We start from the raw sequence: 20,741 nt of genomic DNA, 5'->3' as shown, positions 1-20,741 counted from the left end.
CATTAGGCCCGACATGCCATTGTAATTAGTGCGGCATGTTTTTGACTTTTAATCTAAGTCTGCCTTCTCAACCTTGATTTACTATGACCTAAACCACTACTCCCCTTCATTTGCCGTCACTGCTCTGGCAAATTCACTGCACACAGCGTATGACCGTCCTTCGACCAGCACCGTCAGGAAAGAGTTCAATGTGACTCGATCATATTAAATGCAACGGTTATAAAAGGTGAAATTTTCACTCTCTGCTAACTGGGAGAAACAGCAACATGTTCCTGAAGTTGAGAATTACAAAATATAACTAGACCGACACTCGTAGATCGCAACGTCTCGCCTCACATGCTCATTCTGAACAAAAATACCATCGTTAACTGAACACGCTACTATTATGGCCCACTGCCATTGAGGCCCACATGCTCGTCTCATGCATGCACCCCATTATGCCACATACATTGCCATTATCCGTAACTCTATTGATTACAAGCAAATACCACAAGTCGCTTTGCTGACGGAAATACTAAGAGAGTGTGGGAGGTGGGAGAGAGAGAGGGGGGAGTGAGAGAAAGAGGGGGAGGGAGAGAAAGAGGGTATGGGGGGATGAGGTGGTAGGGTGAGGAAGAGGAAGAGGGGGGGGTGGTAGAGCGACGCCTCACTGAACATCGCTATACACCCCGGAGGGAGGGCAGTAATGAAGGGGGTGGGAACGAGAGAAAGAGAGAGGGAGGCAGTGGAGGGGGAGATAGTGAGGTGGGTAAGGAGAGTGTTGCACTTTATTAGGAGGGAGGAGTGAGAAGGGGACAGAGAGAGAGAGAGAGAGAGAGAGAGAGAGAGAGAGAGGCGGGGAGAAAAATAAAGTGAAAGGTGAAGGGGAGAAAAGTTAGCAAAATGAATGTTATGTTATGCTTTATGACCACACACACACACACACACACACAATTGCGATTTATACACATATTATACTGTATATTATAAACACACATATCATATATGACATATTGTACTGTATATTATAAACACACATACAGTGGCCTGCAAAAGTATTCACCCCCTACCAATAATGCCACATTTAGATGAAGTATTAATAATGTAGAACCAATTTTCCAAATGAATTATTATATTCATCACTGAAGGGATCAAACTAAACACTTATAGTTGAAGGAGGTCACATGTCAGGAATACCTTCAAAATACATGCACAAATCAAAATTCAATGGTTGCAAACGTATTCATCCCCTTTGGTTAGTACTTGGTGGAAGCACCTTTTGCAGCAATGACTGCCTCGGAGTCTTTTTGGATAGGTAGCTACCAGCTTTGCAAAGTGAGATGGTGAAATTTCTGTCCATTCTTCACGTGAAAATTTCTCTACATCTGACAAGTTTGTTGGGGATCAAACTTGTTTGTTGTTGGGGATCGTCGATGGACTGCAATCTTAAAGTCTCGCCATAAATGTTAAATTGGGTTCAAGTCAGGACTTTGACTGGGCCACTCAAGTACATTTATTTTCTTCTTATTCAGACACTTTAGTGTTGCTTTAGTTTTGTGCTCAGATCATTGTCCTGCTGAAATGTGAATCTCTGACCCAGTTTCAGATTCATGGTTGACTCAAGCACGTTTTCATTAAGGATTCTCCTGTACTTTGCACTGTCCTTTGTCCCTTCTATCCTGACAAGCTTGCCACTCCCTGCTGATGAAAAGCAGCTCCATAACATGATGCTGCCACCACAATCCTTGACAGTAGGGATGGTGTTGACTGAGTGATGTGTAGTGCTTGGCTTGTACCAGATGTAACACTTTTAATTTAGACCAAAAATTAAATTTTTGTCTCATCTAATCACAAACCTTTTCTCCACAAGCCTGCAGTATCATTAAGATGGTTTTTCACAAAATCTATACAAGCTTTTAGATGCGTCTTTTTCAGTAATGGCTTCTTTCTTGCCACCTGTCCATAGAGACCAGCTTTGTGAAGGGAACGGGATATTGTTGATTGATGAACACTGACCCCCATCTCGGTGACATAGAGCCTTGCAGATATTTCTAAATAATTATTGGATTTACAGTGACATCCCGAACCAGTTTCCTGCTTGCCCGGCTGCTGAGTTTGGATGGGCGATCTGATCTGGTTAGAGTCTGAGTGGTATGATACGTCTTCCACTTCTTCATTATGGATTTGACCATATTCAAAGGGATAATGAGTGACTTTGAAATTTTCTTATAACCCTCTCCTGAACGATGCTTCTCCATCACTTTGTCTGAGTTCTTTGGAAAGCTCCTTGGTCTTCATGTTTTCTTTGGTAGTTGACCAAGTGAGTTGCACATTAAAACTCCTTAGATAAGTGGGGGAGCTTAATTTTTAATACAAACTAATGGTTACATACAGGTGAAACGTATTACACTTGTTTTGCAACTTTTCAAACAAATAATTCGCTCCTGAAGTGATTTAGGGTTAATTATGCAAAGGGTTGAAAACTTTGATTTTCTCTATTAAATCATCTGATCATCTATTAATCGAACATATTCACATTTTATCTGCATTTTTTAGCTTTATCACTTTGGATTAGTTTGTAAAGACTATATTTTAAGTTTGATTTGGACATCATAAAATAAGCTCAGGTGGCATCAAAATGTGAAAAATTTGGAGGGGCGGGGGGGGGGGGGTGAATACTTTTGGAGGCCGCTGTATTATACGTGACATGTTGGATAGTATATATTATATAGACACGTATTATACATGGCATCATTTACATATTAGATATATATATATATATATATATATATATATATATAATTATATATATATATATAATGGTATCTGTAATCTGGTTCTCCAACCTAATGAGCGGACAACATGACGTCATCGCAATGCACGTCCGCCTTGCCTGCAAAGTTCCAGAGGAACCATCTAGCAGTGCGTCATTACGGATTATAAATACAGATACTGTCACAAGTGCATGCAAAACTCACAGTTACCGACCTGGTTTCGCCCTTGTTGGGGCTTCATCAGGGCAACGCAGTGAGGCTTTCCATACACTTGTAACTCTGTGACCCTTTCGGTTTTATATATACACAAAGAATTAAGTTAAGCACCCCCCCCCCGTTTTTTACAACCTCGCACATTACAAGTTTGTTGTCGTCAAAACAGTGTAATATACCCATGTTATTGCTATATTTTCTGGAGAAGTGATATTATGGTCACATAAAAACATAACAATCATGCCGTTTTCAATATTTTATTCTGAATAATTTAAGGTGAAATTTTTTGGGAATTTTAGGCATATTTTCACCTCAATTTAAGTATGGAGCTATAGGTCCATCACGGACAGTGTGGATGACGTTTATGTTTTCTAACGTACAGTCATCGTTCTGAGAAGACCTCTAGCGATCTTTGCGTCAATAACGTGTGTAGGACCCACGTGATCGGATCACTGACTCAACCCTACGTCTCATAGACCCTGTAAGCCGTCGTATGCGTTGCTGTGGCAGGTTGTTCCATTCCCGATGTAATGCACGTTCCAATTCATCCAGAGTGGCTATTGGAGGAACCATCTTCGCAATTTGTCGTCCCAACATGTCCCGAACGTGCATTACATCGGGAATGGAACAACCTGCCACAGCAACGCATACGACGGCTTACAGGGTCTATGAGACGTAGGGTTGAGTCAGTGATCCGATCACGTGGGTCCTACACACGTTATTGACGCAAAGATCGCTAGAGGTCTTCTCAGAACAATGACTGTACGTTAGAAAACATAAACGTCATCCACACTGTCCGTGATGGACCTATAGCTCCATACTTAAATTGAGGTGAAAATATGCCTAAAATTCCCAAAAAATTTCACCTTAAATTATTCAGAATAAAATATTGAAAACGGCATGATTGTTATGTTTTTATGTGACCATAATATCACTTCTCCAGAAAATATAGCAATAACATGGGTATATTACACTGTTTTGACGACAACAAACTTGTAATGTGCGAGGTTGTAAAAAAACGGGGGGGGGGGGGTGCTTAACTTAATTCTTTGTGTATATATACAGGGGGCTGCAAAAGTAGGTATACAGTAAGAATTATACCAGTATTACCAGTATTATAATAGTGGTGCTAGGATTCATTTAATACTAGAATTCATTTAATTCATGACATTTTTCTGGGGATGTGTAAAAGACAGGGTTTTCGCACGCAAGCCACGTTCTGTTGATGCCATGATTCAGTTCATACGGGAGGCTTGCCAGGAAATTGATGCTGATAAAGACCTTTGTGCCAGAGTGTGCATGGGTGTCCACACTCGACTAGTGGAGTGTGTGAACGCCGGGGGCAAACAGTTTGAACATTTGAGGGATTAATATGTTTATTATTGATATGTTTATTATTGATATGTTATTATTGATATGCTTGTATAATCAATAAAATACGTTTTGTGCGCACGTTTTGTTTTTCATTACTGTATACCTACTTTTGCAGTGTAGTGGGCTGGTTGTGTAGTTTCCAGATGAAGCAACTACATTTCAGAAATGATTGCCGGGGTAATTCTTTGGGGTAAATTCTTTTATTTCATTTGTTTTTACTTTTGTTTGTTATTTCTACAATTCAGTAATAGCGTGGAATATTGACGAGATCACATTTTAATGCGCTGCATTGGAGGTGAAATTGGACATAAAACATTTATGATTACCAAGAGTCAATGGTGGTATGTATAATCAACACCAACAAGTGGATTTGAACAATGCTCATGAGGATAACCAGTTACTTAAAAACTCGTAATATACTTTTTTTCCTTCTGCTAACCTTGTATACCGGTTGACTCATCTTACCTAGTCACCTGGTATGTTAACCATCTTCTGGTCATCCTAATATTAAGACTTTGTTGCCCCTCCATTGGCTGAAAATTAACCCTCCACCCTCGACTATTGTTTAGCTCTTCAATCGGCCTCATCATCTGCACTAACATCCTGATTAAATTGCATGGTCAGGAAAGCATGAGCGGCTGCAAAATAATAATCAAATAATACTCGAAACAATAATGAATTCACCATGTTATCCACCATAGCCAAAACAAATGTCCATAATAACAATATAATTGCATTATATTGTCGCGTCAACGGGGTCTGATTAACGTAACCCGTCGTGCCATTAATTTTTGCTGCTCTTGAAGATCGCCGACGTTACCAAATCCACAGTGCATTCAATTAACTGTTCTTTTCCATTTACAAAACCCCAAGGATCATTGCATTTGAGACCGCATTTGGCAGTGCAATGCGAAAAAGGCAGGAAAACAACTTTTTGGGTTAAAATGGATTTTTTTTTTTTTTTTAACGAAATACGACACAGGGATATATAAGACAACAGAACCCCGACATATCTCACACGGTTGCAGGTCAAGTGGTGCATTTTTGCCTTATAGGCCCCACGATGTTTTTCGCAAGAAGAAGCCATTGCTTACTGGCACCGTGAGCAAATCCCAAATTTCTGCCCTGACTACAGCTGGTAAAGGCAATGGCAAACTACATAGTGTGTTCTCTGCTTAGACACTCCTATAATGGCAAATTTGAGATGGGATGATTGTGAGGAAGATGATAATTATGAGGAACATAATAATAATAATCATTATTATTAATGTTAAAGGTAGCATTAAAATGAGCAATTATGAAAAGAAAAACAAAAGGAAGAAGAGCTGGAGGATTTTAGTAATGAAGATGGAAAAATGCAGATTTGACGAAATCAGCCAATAATGTCATGCACAACACCGCACATTCCGCACACCTGAAACTCATAATCACAATGAGACCCGAGGCAGCAGTGAAGACCCCACAATAAATCTACGGCCTTCGAGAATACATGGTTTCAGGATCCTTGGGTGTGACGGACAATGAGGGTTCTGTTCGCAGGAACAAGTCAAGCAGTTGGCCAACACAAAATAATGGTTGCTGGAACTATTGTGGGAGTTCAGCACTTGGTGGGCAGAATTCAAACAACCAGCAATGGAACTGAAATAGTATTGTATGGAGCAAGTTCTGCGCTCGATAATTATTAGCAGCGGTCTGATCCGATACAAAAAGATGCCATTTTACGTGCTGGGCCAGCAGTAGGTGCTGCATTATGCATCGTGGAATACACCTTTGGTTCGGTACCTTGGCAAAAAATGCCATCAGTGTTTACTATATTTATTTTAAAAATGCCATATATTATGTAAAAGAAAGAGTGGAGAAGTGACACAGACATGACTTAAATAGCTTTTTGCTTTGTTGATTTTCTTTCTAAACCATATTCTTATACTTTGTGTAATCTTACATATCAGGTGGACTTAATGGGAATAATTCTTTAAAATGATGTATAATTCATATGAGCATTTGTAAAGGTCAGCCTGTGCATTTTAACCCATGTTTTGACCTGTTTCACCAATTTCATATTACTACGTTAGGAGTGTTCCACAAGGTCGTTATCGGGTTTGTGGTCTCACACACATACACACACATGCACGCACACGCACACACACATACACTGGACATTCACACACACATACACAAACACGTACACACATACACACACATCCATACATGCAAACACACACACACACACACACACACACACACACACACACACACACACACACACACACACACACACACACACACATACACACACATACATAGAAATACACATACACACACACACACACACACACACACACACACACACACACACACACACACACACACACACACACAATCTCCATCAAATGAATACAGGCTGCAATCAGGGCTTAATGAGCAGGTGCCTAACCGATCACGACACATGTTAAACAGCAGATCACGTGACACACAAATGTGTCTATTTATCCTAGCTTATCGAAATGGACGAATCAGTGCTTGCAAATGATATTTGTTCTGTAAAAGGAAAATATAATAACATATTCCATATGTTTCATATGACAATCAGCATGCTATATCGGCACCAACTTCCAGCGGTAATTTAATTTGTCATGGACGAGGGTATATCTGCCGCACCGGTAACTCGACGACAAACTTCCTCATTCTGTGAAAAATTGATCAACGAAGATCGATTACAGCGATAAGCAACGGCGAACAACATATGGCATGATTACAGCACATAGAGTAGGTATAACTAACTGTATATAGGAAACGTCATAGCAGAACCCACCAAGGAATCCAGGCAGTAGACTGGTAGCATGTGGAAGAGATGCTTCAATCGGGACTCACTCTTGGCTGATGTAAGCTGGGGGTGAGGGTGGGTGCAAGGTTGGGATGTCACCATGACCTAAAGTAAACACTGATGGCATTTCGATTTTTATTGAGTGAATAATATACGGAAGGGCATCAATATCAATAATATCAATAACATGGCAGTGTTTCACCTCCCCAATTGATATGTCTGAACGGAACAAATTATATTTTTCTGGGAAATGGAAATAACAATTTTTACTCGACAATATAAGTGATGACGTCATTGTGCATGTCAAAAGACAATACTGTGAAAATTATCCGAAGTTTAATTCAGACTAAAATGCGCACTAGGTTCTCAAACTATCAAACCTCATCTTCGTCCTCGTCTCAGCGTACAATTTGTCCACAATTCATATTTTTGGACCAACAGCAAATGCAATGCACAGAGTGGCCTAAAATATGCCATTCACTTCATAATCATCAGAATCATCTTCAACTATATTATACGAAAATATGTCAATCCTATGTATGTATGCATGTATGTATGTATGCATGTATGTATGTTTGTATGTATGTGTTTGTGGCTTTGTGTCAACATTTTTCTCAGAGATGGCTGAAAGGATCTTCGTCAAACTCTCAGAGGTTCATCGGTGAGTGTCGGGGAGTGTTTAGGCAAGTTTTTTGTTTTTTTTCAAATCTTTGGAAAAAAACGTTCGATAATTCTTTTTTTTATCGCTTTATAGTGCCCGAGTCAGGAAAGTAGCTATATGAAAGGTAATATTGAATTATCCCCGATTAGTGTGTGTGTGTATGTAATATATTAAATATAAATTTTCCTTGTTGGGTGAAGATAGGGGAGTGTTTTATTCACCTACAAAAAATAGAAGAAAAAAAAAAGTATTCAAAATGCCACATGCCATTGTGCACAATATTTCACCGAGATCGTAATGCGCTCCCTTACGGAGCATTGGCTCCTGGGAGACTTTACTTGTATTTTAAATCCTTTGTTTGTTTTTTTCTGATTATCGAGGGTCAGATTTGTCTCAATTGAATTTATTAGCATTTTATTCCTACATAGAAAATGAATTAATTGCTTCAAAAGTGTCCTATTGCGGAGCATTATGTTGTCACATAATGCTCCGCAATACATAATCTCTGCCTTACGTGCTCGGATTCCCACATTAGTGGAGCAGTGTCACCATAGCTGAGATATTCAACTTTTGAGCTTTTCGTGATGTTCTCATTGGAATTGCACACCAAGTTGGGGCTGGGGGAGTTAGATAAAGGAAGTTCTACATTACTAACCTGCTCACAGGCCTCTCTGCAAGTGGGAAAATCACGTGCTTGGTCGCAGCACATAGCATCTGATGGAGATATCGAGAAGGTAAGGGAACATCATAAAAAAATGTTAATAAGATCTAAACAAACAACCCAGTGAAAAGCAGCTATTGAATACAGAAATCGAGGCTCTCGGAAGAGCTAAACGACAGAGGGTATCAGGTCCACGGTCTGATGGAGGATCAAAGGGGAATGGGGAGACAAAGACATTGCACACTAGTGACTGGTGGATTCGCAGAAAGGAAAAGGGTGGGATGGGTAGGGAGCTGATCGGCGAGAGCAGGGGTGGGTAGGAGAGAAAGCATGAAATGATGAAGATCAGCACACTTGAAAGACACGAGGGAGGGTTCACAATCTCCATCATGACTTTTGCAATCACTGTCGTCAATAGTTCTACATTTTCCAAAAATAATTCTTAATCGTAGGAGTTTGCACACGAGGGGAAAATGTGGGAGCTACTATTGAATAAGAACCACCTATAGAGGCCATTTTTCCCTGCAGAGCAGGGGTTGGCCTTTTTCGGGCACCGTGGTCCCCTTTTTGAAGCAATGTTTTATGGCTGAATGCCCTTCCTGCCACCAACCCTGTTGGTCACCTCTTGCGACACACAGGGAATTACCAGTGAACTGATACTCAATTTGCCGACCTCGGAAGGATGACTGGCTGAGTCAACCCTCCTGGTGTTAATTCAGCGATTGACCGGGATTCAAACCCAGGATCCTAGGATCCCAAGCCGCATCCTAACCGCTGAGCCAACACCAGGCTCGGGAGCTACCAAAAGAAAGAACCACCTTTAGAATATAAATTGAAAAATGAATGGTATTCAATTAATATAATTATTATGAGCGGCTTGGGCCCCGGCATCACTGCTAACAGTTTTAATTACCCCGCGAACACGAAGCAAAAAGTGGAGTTAAGGAATTGGTTCACTTCTGTCTGTCTGTGTCTGTCTGTCTGTCTATCCATCCATGTATCTACAAACATCCATTTGGTTGTCGAAATATATATCAAGAAACAACTTCATTTCAATTGAATGTTATATTTTGAACATGAATCGGAACATGAACCATAAAACGAACCTGCAGTTTAGTCGTACAGGCAGCCCCCGACTTACGAACGGGTTACATTGCTGAACTTTGTCCATAAGTCTAAAATTGCCTTTTTCCCTTCTTTCGTTTTTTTACCACCAATACAGCATCAATTTCTCGTGGAAGAGCTGCAACATTGAACGGATACGAACAAAAAACGAAAAGAACAGCAGAAAGAGGAGGAAACACACCAAGATCAGGGAAGAGTGACAAAATAAAGTGGAGTTTGACATGGAGAAAATAAGGATGTGGACCGAGATTCGGAACTCAGGTGCTAGACACAGCTTAGAGGTGAGTGTGAGACGGGACAAGTTTAACATCCATCTGAAGGATGGCGCACACACACACACACATTGTTGAATGACACGTAAAACAAAATGCACAAGTAGAGTAAAAAAGATTTTATTGTTCATTCCCGGGACTGTTAAATAGCACTAATTGAAGATGATGAAGGTAGCGATGGTGATGCTGGAGAGGATGCTGATGGAAGAGAAGGCTGTGGCATGCCTGCCGAAGTAGATAGTACTGGCACTGGCTCTGGATCCTCTACACGTGAAGTTTATGGTGCTTACTCCCTTTCCAACTTCTTGAAAAATCTGTCTAAGGAAGACTGGACAGAGGCCCTCCCTCTTTTTCTCATCATAAATCACCATGTAGCAGCTGAGGGCATCGGTGATGGTTCTTGACACTTTGGCGAGCCAGTTAGGTTAATTAGTTAGGGTTAGGGTCTTAGGTTAGGGTTAGGTTAGGGTCTTCTTAGGTTAGGTTAGGGTCTTCAGTCTCAAATGCAGCAAAGCCCTTCTCAATAAGGCTGAAAGCTTCAGCCAAGCCCTTAATGGTGAAGCTCTTGGGAATCTCGTCGACCTCCTAATCTCCTCTGGCTTCCTCTGACGCCTTCTGTGCCTCCAGTTCCATGAAGTCCTCATTACTGAGTGGCTGGGAATGGGACTCGAACAGTGGATGGACATCATCAGCATCCATCTCCAGCTCAAGTTGCCTTACCAACTGAACAATCTTGCCAATCACTTCTTCTTCCTCAGTCTCCTTGAAGCCCTGGAAGTCATGTGGCCTTCACCGCCTACCAGGACTGAAATGTTTTTAATGCAAATGTAGATGTTGTAACTCCTCCAATACTCATTCAGGATTACACCATCCTCAACTTCTGGTGCCCTTGGTGCTTGGGCATAGGTCCTACGTTGATAGTACAGACTAAAGGAATTGATCATTCCCTCATCTATGGGTTGCAACAATGTGGTTGTGTTGGGAGGTAGAAATACAACCTTAATGTGTGGATGGGAATCATCCAGGAATGCAGGGTGCCCAAGAGCATTATTGAGCACAAGCATAATCTCCAATGGTAAGTTCTGGCTCGTGTAATATTCCTTCATCTCTGGTACAAAATGGTGGGTGAACCAATCCACAAACATGGTTATGGTCATCCATGCCTTCAAATTAGTCTTCCAGGTGACAGGGAGTAATGGCCTGCTGATGCCCTTGAGAGCCCGAGGGTTCTCAGAATGGTAAACAACCATCGGCTTCAGCTTACAATCCCCAGCTGCATCACCACCAAGCAATAGGGTTGCCTATCTTTGGCAGGCTTGAACCTCGCCTCCCTAGCAATGTAGATGCAGTCCGGAATCTTCTTCCAGATGAGGGCGATCTCGTCGATGTTAAAAATCTGCTGGGCACTGGACCCATCCTCCATAATTATCTCTGTCAAAACACTCGGAAATTCACTGGCTGCTTCACTATCGGCACTCGCAGCCTCCCGACTCACTTTTATATTGTGCCAACCTGCCTGACTTTTAAAGCGATGAAACCAACCATGGCTAGCAACAAAAGTTTCACCATCACTTTCACTATCTTAGCCTTCAAGGGTTTGAACAGACTCTTGGCCTTTTCCTGGATCCGCATCATGCTAAGCGATATACGTGCTGAATATGGTCCTGAAACTACCAAATAAGGAGTTTTTCCATCGCCACTATCAAACCACATCTCTTCTTTGTTAAAATGGTCGATTTGCATGGATGCTGATCCTTTTAAATGCTCAATTATTCTCTGATTGTCCTTCACTTCACTATGGTCCCAATATCAAAAGGACGGATATTGACGAGTTTACAAATTTGCACTGTGCTGAGGGCACGGATTTTAATCATCTCTGCCTGTGCTGAAAGGAATTCGCTGCTAATCATTCACTATGGTCTCAATTGTTGAACGATTGAGGGCCAAAGATCTATGATAGCCTCAGGTGTTGGTCATTTTAGACATCTAACTGCATATATTTTAATGACACATTGTTCGTAAGTATGGGTGTTCACACGTTGGTATATATATATATATATATATATATATATATATATATATATATATATATATATATATATATATATATATATATATATATATATATATATATATATATATATATATATATATATATGTATATATATATATATTGTTGCGGATATGGGATTTGGCCTCCATATCCGCTTGTAAATATTCCCCTATTTCCCCAATACCCCCCAACTATCCCCAATCCCCCATTCCCTAGTCCCATTGCCTGTAAATAACACTCTGTAGAACCGACCTTCCCCTTTTTCCCCCATTAAATGTCGTGCCCAGGTCCACCGCATCTCACGTAGACAACTTTCGGACATCTTGCTAGTTATTCTTAGTCTATGTCAGTTAAGGACTCGTTTCCATTAATTCTGACTCTTCGTTGCACCAGAATGTGATTGTATGGCACCAGTAGTGAGTTTAGGACCTCCCCATACCTCCTCCCATCTTCCTCATGAAACAATAACAACAACAACAACTACAACCACAGCGGGGGCGGCGCGGCCGCGGTGCGGGGAGTGTGCGTCCTCACACCGGCTTGGTTAGCCGCCATTGCCATGTGCGCCCACGGGGTTACCACGAAGGGGCTGGCTGTCAGCTCCTCGTCAAGGGCGGAGCCCGGTAACCCCCGCACCCAATAAGAAGCAACGGGCCGATTCCATCTGGGGCGGAGCTAACGAGCCGAGGGCGTGTCACTCCCCGCCGGATATACGCAGCGACACCGGACGTGACGGGAGATGCGCCCCGAGCTTGAAGAAGAACCAGTCGCGACCTCCGAGCGCTGAGAGACCTCCCTGCATCTTTCGGACCGTGTGGATCCTGTCCCTGAGCCAAGAGTGCACCTTGTGCTGTCCACCGACTACCTGCCCTTCCTTGCCATCAATCCCGGTGTGAGTCAGTCTTGTCCCGTTTATCTGTCGTCTGTCGGGGATACTATAAGACCGTATTTAAGTGCCTACCTTTCTATGCTGTCTCTCTCGTCCTTGTAATCTAATGTTCCGCAATATTATAACCTCCTCCGGAGGTCTTGAGAACTGTACCCCTGGTGTCGTGTCAATTTAACCCAGCCGTTGTGTCCTTTCCTCAATTGATTTAGCGTAGCGCGACTCGGCCAACGTTCGAGTATAATCGGGTAAACTGTGCAGACGCGGTCATACCAAACCGCTCGGTAAACCAACATCCACAACCGCGTCTGTAACATTTGGTGTCGAGGAGTTGGATTCGGACCTGGGACTAAATTCAGTTAGGCCCAAATTTTGGAACACCAATTGTACCATTAGGGTAACATTTTGGTGTCGGGAAGTGGAATTCGATCCGGAGCGCGTTTCCTGCGCTCGAAATTATAACGGCGAAATTTAATTGTGTTTTACAAAAAAAAATAAAAACCCGAATTTTGAAAGTCGCGCTATGGCAGACCAAGACGGCTGGGTTCCGGTAGTAGGGAGTGAGGCAGGGTCGATCCAGGACCAAATTGAGGGACAAGAGGAGAGCGAAGCAGTGAGGGTAGCAGATTCGCAAAATAGTGTCGTCACGCACGGGGTAGCAGACGCACAAAATGGCGCCTCGCACATGGCCACGGCGACCACGCCCGCGACCGTGGTAGCGCCGCTGGTGGATTCGAACCTTTTCCTCCTGCAAATGAGGGCACTTATGGAACGAATGGGAGACCAAATTGTGGGAATGAGGGCTGATAGTGAGCGGTTGGGAAACCAAATGGGGGTAATGGGGAACCGGATGGATGCTCAGAGTGAGCAATTGGGAGTAATGAGGGACGAAGCGAGGGGTACCGGTGAGGGGTTAGACAACGGGATAAAAGAGGTGAAAAATGGGTTAATGGGGGTAGAAAACAGAATGGCCGCTCAAGAGAATCAAATGGAAGGGATGCAAAAGGGGTTAGAGGGGTTAGAAAACAGGATGGAAGGCAAATTGAGGGACATGAGGGACCAAGCGGAAAGGGAAGTTAAACAAATGGGGCAGCAGATAGAGGGGGTCAGAATGGGGGTAGAAACCAAACTGGATGCTCACAGGGAGGAAATGGAGCAGATGAGGGTGGCATCTGGGCAGGAGATGCAAGTGATGGGAGAGGAGATCAGAAGAGGTGTGAGTGAGGAGGTCGGAGGAGTGCGCGAGGAGGTGAGGCACTGTAAGGAGCACATGGAGAAGGAGGTGAGAAAGGGGACTGTAAAGTTACAAGGGGGCATAGAGGACCTGACGCAGGAGGTGGAGCAGCTGACGGTGGGACAGACGGAGTAAGTGGAGCAGGTACAAAGGAACACTGCGGTGATAGGAGGGTTAAAAGCGACACAAAATGACCTAAAAAAATGACTTGGTAGCGACGAAGAGGGAATGTCAGATGGTACGTGAGGGATTGACAACGAGGTTGGACGAGGTGATAGAGGTAATGGAGACGAAGGACCGGCAGGTGAGGACGCACATGGAAACGGTCAAGGTAGCCTTGGAGGACGAGCTTGAGGAGACGTACCGGGGAATAAAAGAGGTGAAGCAGAAATTAGAAGAAGTGGAAGAAGGGATGAGCGAAATTGAGAAGCGACGGAGAGGGGATAAGAAAGAGATAAAAGAGGAGATAAAAGAATTGGTCCAAAGTCTGTGTTTGGATCGTGATGATGTGCTCATTAACCGGATGAGGGATTCGCAGGTGATGGAGGAGAAGCGAAGAGGAAGAGGACCCGGTGTAAGTGGTGACCAATATGGTCGTGCGTATGATGCGCCAGGGGATTTAATAAGCTTGGGGGTCGAGATAGACCCGGGTGTTCGTGAGAGGCCGTTGGTGAAGTGTGCGACAGGTCTGGTGTGCGAAAAAGGAGGTGTGCGAGAAAGTCCGACTCTGGGGTGTGTGAGGAAAAAGTGCGTGCCAAGGAGTGAGGGTGCTGGCAAGAGTGAGTCGGTCGTAGCGCGTGTGCGAGGGAGCACATGGAAGCGCGGTGTGGTGAGTGTTACAGAGGGTGTAACGGGAGAGTGTGTGCGAGAAAGGTGTGTAACGGACGGGTGCATGAGGAAAGAGTGCGCTGTCAAGAGTAAGGGTGAGTGCGCTGTCAAGAATGGAGGTGAGAGTAGTAAGTGTGACACGGAGCGTGAGTTGGTTGTGACAGGTGAGAAAGGAAGCACACCTGGAATGGTAGAGCGTGAGTGGGAATGCACGCTGGAATTGGTAGTGAGGCACGTGGTTGGGTGTGCGAATGAGAGCACACCTGTGATTGTCACAGAGGAGGTGACCGAGGAGGGGGCGCGAAGAGGTGTGTTGGTGAGGTGTGCTACCAACGAATGTGTGCCAAAGTGTTCGGTGGTCAGGTGTGTGACCAAGGCTGTGAGTGGAATGAGGGTACCTGGGTGTGTAAGGAAAGGTATGAAGAGCATGGAAACGGCTGGATGTGTGAGCAAGGAACGGGCTGCGGGGTGTAAGCGTCCAGGTAAAGCATCGACGGTAACCGGTTTAGAGGTTAGAGCGACTTTTAGCCGAATCGGGCCCTCGGTGCGTGCTGGGCCTCGCTTTGAACGGCCGCGTCCGTGCTCCACTAGGCGGAGCGGGCGGCTGGATAGGAAGGGTCGTCATGGCGACCACCTTTTGTTGAGGCATTCCGGCAGGTCGAGATCGAGCCATGGGATGGCTCCGTGCCGAGAAGGTGCGTGGGATCTCGGCCCGGGTAAACCTCCGTCCCTGCACCGAATGCCGGACGCATCCAGCCGCTGGCACAGAACAACCCGCATTCATGGCTTGGCTTTACGAAGCCGGGCTTTGGACAGGAATTGGCGCACCGAGAGGCATTAGTGAGTAGACTGGGTGATGAGGTTAGTGTTTTGGACCCAAAATTAGAAGAAAAAAAAAATTTGATGATTGGCAAGGGATTGGCAGGAATGATTGGCAGATGATGGGCAGTGATTGGCAAATTTTTGATTTGTTGAAATTTGATGTGCAAAATTGGTAGTGAGCGATGAGCCCGGTGGGTAAGGGTGGCATCCCTGCCACCCTTCCCATGGTGGGGCAAAGGAGCTATAGTTTATGGGGTGTATGGCAGTGAAAACTAGCCCGGGTGGGTTAGGTTATAATGATAGGGCCCTAGAAGATGACATTAGGTAACGTTAAGTTTAGTTAGTGACTGATACCTGTAGTGGGGACGCAGGTAGATTAGTGTGGATGATAATGACGAGGGAGCGCAATAGTTAAAGGCACGACTGGGAAGCGCAAGTTTCAGAGGGGAGTAGTTAGATGAGATGATGCTGTGTGAGAACTGGACAGGTGTGTGGAGCAGTGTATGAGTAGTGAGTGTGTGGATCAGCGCGAATGCGCTTGGGGAGAGAAGGGTGCAGGTGGCACCAAGAGTGAGAGCACAGGTGTGCAAGTACAGGTGTGTGGAGAGAGTTGGAGTAAGTGGTACGGAGTGGTGTGCATGGTGCGAAGGTGTGGATGGGGGAAGAGTGGACCGCTTTCACGAGTACCCGGGGCGGGTAGTGTAAGTGTTAGGTAGAGGGTATAGGTAAATTGTGGTTGGATATTGGCATTTGTGGTGCGGTTGCAGAATGGTATCGTGGATGGGTGCATTAGTGTTGTGGAAATGGCTGGGCTTGTAGCCTGTTAGTGTGTGTAGTTGGTTGGGCACTCCACCACTGTGAGGATGTCGGCCAGGTGAGGCCGCAGGTGGGCTCTGGGAGCCGTTAGTGTCAGTGGGGCCCGAGGATCCGGAGGACGGACCCGGGTAGCCCAGTGCCAGAGAGGGCACCGAGTGGGGAGAGCGCCAGAGGCCTTCCCCAGGTAGTTAGGTTAGGGTTAAGGAGCAGGTAAGCTCGGAGGCAACTGCAGTGGTGGAGGTGTGCAGGTGGGTAGACCCGCTGGGAGAGGTACACGCCACAGCCCAGAAATTGTGCGAGGGCACAGGGAGATGAATCGGGGGAGTGAGACCCCAAATTGAAAAGCACCACAGTTTGGTCAATGGGAATTGGTTTTTAGAACCCATAGTGTAAGAGGGCCAATGGTTTGGCAGGAGAAAGACCCCGGGTAATGTAAAGTTGTTAAAGTCATTTAGGAAATAGTTAGGATTGATGAACCTGTCGCACCATACGCAGCCACTTACCTGAGGTGGTGATGATGACTCCACACCTGTGTTTTCTTTGTTTTGTTGCAGGAAATGAGATTGCTGTGAGGATTTGTGAGACGCATCACGACGTGGATGAGACATTGGGGTGATTCCATCTCTCCCCTCCTAGGAGGGACTGATGTATGAATTGGTGATAGCAAATTATGATGTTGAGTTGGAGATGGCAAATTTTGATGAGAGTTGAAAATGGCAAATTTGATTGTTAGGAGGGAGAGAAGACGAATTTGGTTTATGGGAGGAACGGGGAAGACAGTAGGGACGTTTGTTGATTTGTAAAGTAGCTGTTTATGGGTAGTGTTGTGTTTTGTGGATAAAGTAAGGGGTAAGGGAGGGGCCATGTAGGTTACCTGGTGGGGGGGCGGGGGGGGCGTACGGTAGGAACGTACCTGCCTCACCTGGTTCCCATGTGCCCCCAGTGTGCATCACCTGGTATTGCGTGCACTTTTGCGCCCTTACCACCTTACTCACTTGTCTTCTTCTTTTGTCTCCCACCTCCGAGGATCTGGCTTTGGGGCAGAGAGAGAGGAGAGAGAGGTGCTGGCTCCGCAGTTGTGGGCCTGCACTTTCGCTGCTTGCTGCCGGGATCGATACACCATATGGACCGCAATGTTTGTGGCAACCCACCATGGACCGCAGTTCTTTTGCGGGCAAGCACCACCCATGGATGGACCTATGGGTCAACGTGGCACCTATGCCATACAGGTGAACCACTAATAGTTGGCCCCCTGACGGCCACAATAAAGAAATGGACGCGGTTGGCGCCTTTCTTTATTTTTAAAGAAGCCAGAAGGCCAAGTGCACCACACGAAGAGCAAGAGACACCTGCAGGGTTAGGGGTTGTTGTTTTTATTTTAATGAACAATGGTGACTGCACCGATTGGTGCTGGGGTGGTGCTTTTGGTGCTTGGATGGGGTGCTCTGCACATTATTAAAGGCCGTAACGCCACAGAGCACTCGTGGGTTGGTGATCGATGCTGGCATGCGTGCTCTCTCTATGCATAACATCTGCATGTGTTCCTCCAAAAACAGGTCCTGGATCGTAGTGTAAATATCAGCGTAGTCTTGTAAATAATGCTCCCTACCGGCTGTATGTTTAGTTTGCGAATTCTTTCCGCGATTCGGTTATCCTGTGGGTGTGTTTCTGTGAGGAGAAGGGTGCAACGTCACAGGGGGACATATTTACTCATTTGTGAATATCTGTAAAACTGTCGCACTCAGGGTAGAGTTAATAGTAGAGGGAACTACATCTGAGTGCCACACTAAAGTAGGTAGAAATTTATCGGGTCGGGACGCCCCGAGGGTAGAGAAGGGTGCAATGTTGCGGATATGGGATTTGGCCTCCATATCCGCTTGTAAATATTCCCCTATTTCCCCAATACCCCCCAACTATCCCAAATCCCCCATTCCTAGTCCCATTGCCTGTAAATAACACTCTGTAGAACCGACCTTCCCCTTTTTCCCCCATTAAATGTCGTGCCCAGGTCCACCGCATCTCACGTAGACAACTTTCGGACATCTTGCTAGTTATTCTTAGTCTATGTCAGTTAAGGACTCGTTTCCATTAATTCTGACTCTTCGTTGCACCAGAATGTGATTGTATGGCACCAGTAGTGAGTTTAGGACCTCCCCATACCTCCTCCTATCTTCCTCATGAAACAATAACAACAACAACAACTACAACCACAGCGGGGGCGGCGCGGCCGCGGTGCGGGGAGTGTGCGTCCTCACACCGGCTTGGTTAGCCGCCATTGCCATGTGCGCCCACGGGGTTACCACGAAGGGGCTGGCTGTCAGCTCCTCGTCAAGGGCGGAGCCGGTAACCCCCGCACCCAATAAGAAGCAACGGGCCGATTCCATCTGGGGCGGAGCTAACGAGCCGAGGGCGTGTCACTCCCCGCCGGATATACGCAGCGACACCGGACGTGACGGGAGATGCGCCCCGAGCTTGAAGAAGAACCAGTCGCGACCTCCGAGCGCTGAGAGACCTCCCTGCATCTTTCGGACCGTGTGGATCCTGTCCTTGAGCCAAGAGTGCACCTTGTGCTGTCCACCGACTACCTGCCCTTCCTTTCCATCAATCCCGGTGCGAGTCAGTCTTGTCCCGTTTATCTGTCGTCTGTCGGGGCTACTATAAGACCGTATTTAAGTGCCTACCTTTCTATGCTGTCTCTCTCGTCCTTGTAATCTAACGTTCCGCAATATTATAACCTCCTCCGGAGGTCTTGAGAACTGTACCCCTGGTGTCGTGTCAATTTAACCCAGCCGTTGTGTCCTTTCCTCAATTGATTTAGCGTAGCGCGACTCGGCCAACGTTCGAGTATAATCGGGTAAACTGTGCAGACGCGGTCATACCAAACCGCTCGGTAAACCAACATCCACAACCGCGTCTGTAACAATATATATATATATATATATATATATATATATATATACATATATATATATATATATATATATATATATATATATATATATATATATATATATATATATATATATATATATATATACAGTCACGTGAAAAAGTAAGTACACCCCATGTAAAGTTTTGACTTTTTCAACATATTTCAACATACAGCTATTTGATCTTCATTTCAACAATATTGACAGTTAAAGGTGATATTGTGGCGGTTACTTTATGTGCAGGTAACCTCATGTGGCGGTTACCTTATGTGATTACCTTATTTGGGCATAATACACGTGCACGGGCCTGTTGGACTTGTGGTTGTGCGGACGTGACGCACGCGCGGTTGCCAGAGCCACGCCCTCCGAAGAGGGCTTTCGGCTTTATATAAGCGTGCCGACTTCCGTTCGAGTTTAGAGTGTGCTGGATCTTGCTGTTACAATAAACCATCTTCGAACCCTACGAATGGCCTCGTTCTCTCGCCTTCCGCGACTCCTAAAATATAATATAACAAATATCATGAAACATTTACATTTTGTAGTCCATTGTATAATTTAAATAAACATAAATGTGAATTTCGCATGTGGAAAAAGTAAGTACACCCTTGGCTCTAATAGGTGGTATTGCCCCTTTTGGCAGAAACAATCTCAAGTAGGCATTTCTTATAACTGTCTACCAGTCTCTGACATCGACTGGGAGAAATTTTTGCCCACTCCTCCATGCAGAATTATTTCAGCTGTGCGATGTTTGAGGGCTTTCTTGCATGCACAGCTCGTTTCAAATCCACCCACAACATCTCGATGGGATTTTGGTTCCGGGCTTTGACTTGGCCATTCCAGAACCCTCCATTTCTTTCTTTTCAGCCATTCCTTGGTGGATTTACTGGTATGTTTAGGGTCATTGTCACGTTGCAAGGTCCACCTTCGGTTGAGCTGCAACTTTCCGACAGATGGCCTCACATTATCCTCAAGCACCCTTTGGTACAATGAAGAATTCGTAGTGGATTCTATGATGGTGAGCTGCCCAGGCCCTGATGCAGCAAAGCTGCCCCAAACCATAATATTTCCACCACCATGCTTTACAGTTGGTATCAGGTACTTGTGGTCAAATGCTGTCTTTGGTTTTCGCCAAACATGTCTTCTGGTACTGTGGCCAAATAGCTCTACCTTTGACTCATCTGTCCAGAGCACATTGTTCCAGAAGTGCTGGTCTTTGCGGAGGTGTTCATTGGCAAACTTTAGTCTTGCCCTGATGTTTTTCTGGACAACAAAGGTTTCCTCCTGGCACA

At 44.9% G+C, this 20,741-nt stretch overlaps 1 protein-coding gene across 1 annotated transcript in view; it reads right to left on the bottom strand.

The window, feature by feature from the left end:
- Positions 1 to 20,741, bottom strand: part of RECK (reversion inducing cysteine rich protein with kazal motifs) — a 226,512-nt gene that overhangs the window by 170,470 nt on the left and 35,301 nt on the right. Inside the window, exons 2-3 of the mRNA XM_068121103.2 lie at positions 8,481 to 8,539; positions 7,153 to 7,227 (exon numbers count right to left, since the gene is read on the bottom strand). Coding sequence (XP_067977204.2) covers positions 7,153 to 7,227; positions 8,481 to 8,539 — 134 coding nt within the window. The remainder of the gene's footprint in view (positions 1 to 7,152; positions 7,228 to 8,480; positions 8,540 to 20,741) is intronic.

The sequence above is a fragment of the Myxine glutinosa genome, chromosome 6 (assembly GCF_964187855.1).
Source record: "Myxine glutinosa chromosome 6, kmMyxGlut1.1, whole genome shotgun sequence".
In the NCBI taxonomy this organism is placed as follows: Eukaryota; Metazoa; Chordata; class Myxini; order Myxiniformes; family Myxinidae; genus Myxine; species Myxine glutinosa.
The sequence above is the reverse complement of the archived record's forward strand: the minus strand, read 5'-3'. Positions and strand labels throughout refer to the sequence as shown.